The 7,512-nt window shown below is 47.2% G+C and overlaps 1 protein-coding gene across 1 annotated transcript; it reads left to right on the plus strand.

Annotated features, from left to right (window-relative positions):
* Nucleotides 1-259: 259 nt before the first annotated feature.
* On the plus strand, nt 260-4,977 carry LOC138357631 (serine/threonine-protein kinase Wnk-like). The gene is made up of 3 exons (XM_069314629.1): nt 260-278; nt 2,198-3,360; nt 4,102-4,977. Exons 1-3 carry the CDS (start codon nt 260-262, stop codon nt 4,975-4,977), a joined length of 2,058 nt encoding a protein of 685 aa, XP_069170730.1.
* The last annotated feature ends 2,535 nt before the right edge of the window (nt 4,978-7,512 follow it).

Raw genomic sequence — 7,512 nt, forward strand, 5'->3', positions numbered from 1 at the left:
CCTGCCACCAACACCTGCCACCAACACCTGCCACCAACACCTGTCACCAACACCTGCCACCAACACCTGCCACCAACACCTGCCACCAACACCTGCCACCAACACTTGCCACCAACACCTGTCACCAACACCTGCCACCAACACCTGCCACCAACACCTGCCACCAACACCTGCCACCAACACCTACCACCAACACCTGCCATTAGAGCTCATTTACCATTGGCACGAAAACTCCCAGAAGTATAAACAAAGCCAATAGATGGCGCTCTCTGTGGCCAGTATTTACCCAGTTACTGTACCGCCATGAGTGCTACCATAAGGTACCAAGAGGCCCCGTGAGTCTCTGGGGTCCGGGGGAGCGTCGTGAACACTAAGATTACCTAAAAATCGGTAGAGAAATAAACACAGAAGAAGACGATCACTTCAAGACGATCTATATAAGGTTTTGAAATGGTCAAAGGATTGGCAAATGCAGTTTAATGCTGATAAATGTAAAGTTCTGAGGCTAGGTAATGATGATAGAGTTACAAGATACGAGCTAGATGGTGTTGTCTTGCCTATATACTGAGTTTTTTGAGGCTTACAATTCCCAAGAGGGCATTTGAATTGTAAGCCTCAAAAAACTCAGTATATAGGCAAGACAACATCTCTTTCCAGGCGTTTAACGATGCATAAGCAACAGGGCTCCATTAAGGAACATACAGCCTCTTCCCACAAACAAACCATCACCAGAGAAATCTTAGCAAACAACACAGAAATCATCGATAGATACAGCGATAGCAGACGGCTTGACGTCTGCGAGGCACTACACATCAAGAAGTCAACACCAGCAATCAACAGCCAATTAATGCACAACTATATTCTACCCACTTCAAGACTCCGCTCCAATATAGAAGCATCAAGAAATATGGACCAATAGGCTTTCTACAATTACTTCCATTCAATACCCATCGTTTCGTGTTCTGTCTTGTGTTTGAATTTAATACCCATTCAATACCCATTGTTGAAAGTTTGTTTTCACCTCATCCACCTCACCCAAATGTAGATATAAAATCGAAGATGTGTAAGCTCTATTCAGTTTCAGTTGTGTGTTTGTAAACTAAAGTCTTTGAAAATGTAATAAGTTTTACGAAACGCGCTCAAGTGTCGCGTCAGACTAGAAATAAAAATGAATTTTGGAGAATTGATCTTTGAATTACCATCAACAGTGAAAAGAAACGTAAGATCGAGAAAATTCGTGTTAGAATTATTAATCTTACTTTTTCGGTCATATTTAATAATATATGTCTACAGGAAAGACTGCTACCAAAATATACTAATATATATATATATATATATATATATATATATATATATATATATATATATATATATATATATATATATATATATATATATATATATATATGTCGTACCTACTAGCCAGAACGCACTTCTATGCCTACTATTCAAGGCCCGATTTGCGTAATAAGCCAACTTTTCATGAATTAATTGTTTTGCGACTACCTAACCTACCTAACCTAACCTAACCTAACTTTTTCGGCTACCTAACCTAACCTAACCTATAAAGATAGGTTAGGTTAGGTTAGGTAGGGTTGGTTAGGTTCGGTCATATATCTACGTTATTTTTAACTCCAATAAAAAAAAATTGACCTCATACATAATGAAATGGGTAGCTTTATCATTTCATAAGAAAAAAATTAGAGAACATATATTAATTCTTGAAAACTTGGCTTATTTGGCAAATCAGGCCTTGCATAGTAGGCTGAGAAGTGCGTTCTGGCTACTAGGTACGACATATATGTATATATATATATATATATATATATATATACATATAGTCTTGCCACATATGGACCAATAGGCCTTCTCAAGTTTTCTTGATATTAATGTTTTTACATCCAAACAATTTTCTCACAGTAGGAATTATGCTAATTAGCAGATAGGTTAACTCAAGTGATTTATCTCTCTTCTTCAAAATCGGCACCACATTAGCAACCCTCCAAGACCCTGGCACACTACTCGACTCTAATCATTTATTAAATATTGAAAACAAGGCCACATAAAGCTCTTTTTCACATTATTTAAGCATTTAAGCAAAATATATACGTTATATTTTCTCATTAACTTCCTCGCTGGTAACTACTAAACTAATCAATATATTCTCTGTACAATGTACATAAAGTTATCTGGCCAGCCAGCCATCAAAGAAACCAGTTATCTGGCCAGCCAGCCATCAAAGAAACCAGTTATCTGGCGAGCCAGCCATCAAAGAAACCAGTTATCTGGCCAGCCAGCCATCAAAGAAACCAGTTATCTGGCCAGCCAGCCATCAAAGAAACCAGTTATCTGGCCAGCCAGCCATCAAAGAAACCAGTTATCTGGCCAGCCAGCCATCAAAGAAACCAGTTATCTGGCCAGCCAGCCATCAAAGAAACCAGTTATCTGGCCAGCCAGCCATCAAAGAAACCAGTTATCTGGCCAGCCAGCCATCAAAGAAGCCAGCTATCTAGCCAGCCAGCCATCAAAGAAGCCAGCTATCTGGCCATCCAGCCATCAAAGAAGCCAGCTATCAAAGAAACCAGTTATCTGGCCAGCCAGCCATCAAAGAAGCCAGCTATCTGGCCAGCCAGCCATCAAAGAAACCAGTTATCTGGCCAGCCAGCCATCAAAGAAACCAGTTATCTGGCCAGCCAGCCATCAAAGAAGCCAGCTATCTGGCCAGCCAGCCATCAAAGAAGCCAGCTATCTGGCCAGCCAGCCATCAAAGAAGCCAGCTATCTAGCCAGCCAGCCATCAAAGAAACCAGTTATCTGGCCAGCCAGCCATCAAAGAAGCCAGCTATCTAGCCAGCCAGCCATCAAAGAAACCAGCTATCTGGCCAGCCAGCCATCAAAGAAACCAGTTATCTGGCCAGCCAGCCATCAAAGAAGCCAGCTATCTAGCCAGCCAGCCATCAAAGAAACCAGTTATCTGGCCAGCCAGTCATCAAAGAAACCAGTTATCTGGCCAGCCAGCCATCAAAGAAACCAGTTATCTGGCCAGCCAGCCATCAAAGAAGCCAGTTATCTGGCCAGCCAGCCATCAAAGAAACCAGTTATCTGGCCAGCCAGCCATCAAAGAAACCAGTTATCTGGCCAGCCAGCCATCAAAGAAACCAGTTATCTGGCCAGCCAGCCATCAAAGAAACCAGTTATCTGGCCAGCCAGCCATCAAAGAAACCAGTTACCTGGCCAGCCAGCCATCAAAGAAACCAGTTATCTGGCCAGCCAGCCATCAAAGAAACCAGTTATCTGGCCAGCCAGCCATCAAAGAAACCAGTTATCTGGCCAGCCAGCCATCAAAGAAACCAGTTATCTGGCCAGCCAGCCATCAAAGAAGCCAGCTATCTAGCCAGCCAGCCATCAAAGAAGCCAGCTATCTGGCCATCCAGCCATCAAAGAAGCCAGCTATCAAAGAAACCAGTTATCTGGCCAGCCAGCCATCAAAGAAGCCAGCTATCTGGCCAGCCAGCCATCAAAGAAACCAGTTATCTGGCCAGCCAGCCATCAAAGAAACCAGTTATCTGGCCAGCCAGCCATCAAAGAAGCCAGCTATCTGGCCAGCCAGCCATCAAAGAAGCCAGCTATCTGGCCAGCCAGCCATCAAAGAAGCCAGCTATCTAGCCAGCCAGCCATCAAAGAAGCCAGCTATCTAGCCAGCCAGCCATCAAAGAAGCCAGCTATCTAGCCAGCCAGCCATCAAAGAAGCCAGCTATCTGGCCAGCCAGCCATCAAAGAAGCCAGCTATCTAGCCAGTCAGCCATCAAAGAAGCCAGCTATCTGGCCATCCAGCCATCAAAGAAGCCAGCTATCAAAGAAACCAGTTATCTGGCCAGCCAGCCATCAAAGAAGCCAGCTATCTGGCCAGCCAGCCATCAAAGAAACCAGTTATCTGGCCAGCCAGCCATCAAAGAAACCAGTTATCTGGCCAGCCAGCCATCAAAGAAGCCAGCTATCTGGCCAGCCAGCCATCAAAGAAGCCAGCTATCTGGCCAGCCAGCCATCAAAGAAGCCAGCTATCTAGCCAGCCAGCCATCAAAGAAACCAGTTATCTGGCCAGCCAGCCATCAAAGAAGCCAGCTATCTAGCCAGCCAGCCATCAAAGAAACCAGCTATCTGGCCAGCCAGCCATCAAAGAAACCAGTTATCTGGCCAGCCAGCCATCAAAGAAGCCAGCTATCTAGCCAGCCAGCCATCAAAGAAACCAGTTATCTGGCCAGCCAGTCATCAAAGAAACCAGTTATCTGGCCAGCCAGCCATCAAAGAAACCAGTTATCTGGCCAGCCAGCCATCAAAGAAGCCAGTTATCTGGCCAGCCAGCCATCAAAGAAACCAGTTATCTGGCCAGCCAGCCATCAAAGAAACCAGTTATCTGGCCAGCCAGCCATCAAAGAAACCAGTTATCTGGCCAGCCAGCCATCAAAGAAACCAGTTATCTGGCCAGCCAGCCATCAAAGAAACCAGTTACCTGGCCAGCCAGCCATCAAAGAAACCAGTTATCTGGCCAGCCAGCCATCAAAGAAACCAGTTATCTGGCCAGCCAGCCATCAAAGAAACCAGTTATCTGGCCAGCCAGCCATCAAAGAAACCAGTTATCTGGCCAGCCAGCCATCAAAGAAGCCAGCTATCTAGCCAGCCAGCCATCAAAGAAGCCAGCTATCTGGCCATCCAGCCATCAAAGAAGCCAGCTATCAAAGAAACCAGTTATCTGGCCAGCCAGCCATCAAAGAAGCCAGCTATCTGGCCAGCCAGCCATCAAAGAAACCAGTTATCTGGCCAGCCAGCCATCAAAGAAACCAGTTATCTGGCCAGCCAGCCATCAAAGAAGCCAGCTATCTGGCCAGCCAGCCATCAAAGAAGCCAGCTATCTGGCCAGCCAGCCATCAAAGAAGCCAGCTATCTAGCCAGCCAGCCATCAAAGAAGCCAGCTATCTAGCCAGCCAGCCATCAAAGAAGCCAGCTATCTAGCCAGCCAGCCATCAAAGAAGCCAGCTATCTGGCCAGCCAGCCATCAAAGAAGCCAGCTATCTAGCCAGTCAGCCATCAAAGAAGCCAGCTATCTGGCCATCCAGCCATCAAAGAAGCCAGCTATCTGGCCAGCCAGCCATCAAAGAAGCCAGCTATCTAGCCAGCCAGCCATCAAAGAAGCCAGCTATCTGGCCAGCCAGCCATCAAAGAAGCCAGCTATCTAGCCAGCCAGCCATCAAAGAAGCCAGCTATCTAACCAGCCAGCCATCAAAGAAGCCAGCTATCTGGCCTTCCAGCCATCAAAGAAGCCAGCTATCTGGCCATCCAGCCATCAAAGAAGCCAGCTATCTGGCCAGCCAGCCATCAAAGAAGCCAGCTATCTAGCCAGCCAGCCATCAATGAAGCCAGCTATCTGGCCAGCCAGCCATCAAAGAAGCCAGCTATCTAGCCAGCCAGCCATCAAAGAAGCCAGCTATCTAGCCAGCCAGCCATCAAAGAAGCCAGCTATCTGGCCATCCAGCCATCAAAGAAGCCAGCTATCTGGCCAGCCAGCCATCATAGAAGCCAGCTATCTGGCCAGCCAGCTATCAAAGAAGCCAGCCATCAAAGAAGCCAGCTATCTAGCCAGCCAGCCATCAAAGAAGCCAGCTATCTGGCCAGCCAGCCATCAAAGAAGCCAGCTATCTGGCCAGCCAGCCATCAAAGAAGCCAGCTATCTGGCCACCCAGCTATCAAAGAAACCAGCTATCTGGCCACCCAGCTATCAAAGAAGCCAGATATGTGGCCAGCCAGCCATCAAAGAAGCCAGCTATCTGGCCAGCCAGCCATCAAAGAAACCAGTTATCTGGCCACCCAGCTATCAAAGAAGCCAGCTATCTGGCCAGCCAGCCATCAAAGAAGCCAGCTATCTGGCCAGCCAGCCATCAAAGTAGCCAGCTATCTGGCCAGCCAGCCATCAAAGAAGCCAGCTATCTGGCCAGCCAGCCATCAAAGTAGACAGCTATCTGGCCAGCCAGCCATCAAAGAAGCCAGCTATCTAGCCAGCCAGCCATCAAAGTAGCCAGCTATCTGGCCAGCCAGCCATCAAAGAAGCCACCTATCTGGCCACCCAGCTATCAAAGAAACCAGCTATCTGGCCACCCAGCTATCAAAGAAGCCAGATATGTGGCCAGCCAGCCATCAAAGAAGCCAGCTATCTGGCCAGCCAGCCATCAAAGAAACCAGTTATCTGACCACCCAGCTATCTGGCCACCCAGCTATCAAAGAAGCCAGATATCTGGTCAGCCAGCCATCAAAGAAGCCAGCTATCTGGCCAGCCAGCCATCAAAGAAGCCAGCTATCTGGCCAGCCAGCCATCAAAGAAGCCAGCTATCTGGCCAGCCAGCCATCAAAGAAGCCAGCTATCTGGCCAGCCAGCCATCAAAGAAGCCAGCTATCTGGCCAGCCAGCCATCTAGCAATCTAAGCTCCAAATATTAAACCCAAAACAGTATTGACCGCTGCCACATTATCAATAATAACGCCAGAGACACCTGAGTAACAGAGCCTTCATGTGGTCGGCTGACTTAGTAGCGCGGATATGTTCTCTGTGTTATGAGAACATGTTCCAAATGCGAGTCTAAGTATGAATAATGGCTGTCTAAGTGATGTGCAAGAGAATGGCAGAGTTAGCATGAGATGTGAGATGGCTGAGCGTCTTGAGTTGTGGTTTCCAATTCCTAGTTTCCAGGAAGCTGGTGTGGCTGGACATTAAGCAGAATGGGGTCAAGATACATATGTGTCTTCTCTCACAGTTCTCAATCTCATTATAGAGGGGAGAAATGCCTCACTTGTTGTTAGAAGTAGGTAGCATTCCTCCACTTGAGAGAATGATAATAGCTAGATACATCACGATATAGAGATAGCGAGGGGTAAAGATGGGCCGCCCAAGAGGGCGTCTAAGGCAGGTTCTCACAGTGATAACCAGGGTTATCTTATTTTTTGTTCTCTCTCTCTCTCTCTCTCTCTCTCTCTCTCTCTCTCTCTCTCTCTCTCTCTCTGGGTGTTTACTAAAGAGATTGTACTCAGAACATGTGTAAGGAGCTGGTCGGCCGAGCGGACAGCACGCTGGACTTGTGATCCTGTTGTCCCGGGTTCGATCCCGGGCGCCGGCGAGAAACAATGGGCAGAGTTTCTTTCACCCTATGCCCCTGTTACCTAGCAGTAAAATAGGTACCTGGGTGTTAGTCAGCTGTCACGGGCTGCTTCCTGGGGGGTGGAGGCCTGGTCGAGGACCGGGCCGCGGGGACACTAAAGCCCCGAAATCATCTCATTATAACCTCTCAAGATAAGGATGCACAAGTACCAAGGCGTGAGCTCCGCCTCACTAGTTACCTCTTGTACTGCCTCTAGACACTCCTGGTTTCTGCCATATATGCTCTAGAAACTATATATTTCAACACAATCTACTTTCCCTTCTTCCGTTCCATTCCATAATCACTTTCCTTACGTTGTTGTTGTTGTTG

Source organism: Procambarus clarkii, chromosome 79 (assembly GCF_040958095.1).
Source record: "Procambarus clarkii isolate CNS0578487 chromosome 79, FALCON_Pclarkii_2.0, whole genome shotgun sequence".
NCBI lineage: Eukaryota > Metazoa > Arthropoda > Malacostraca > Decapoda > Cambaridae > Procambarus > Procambarus clarkii.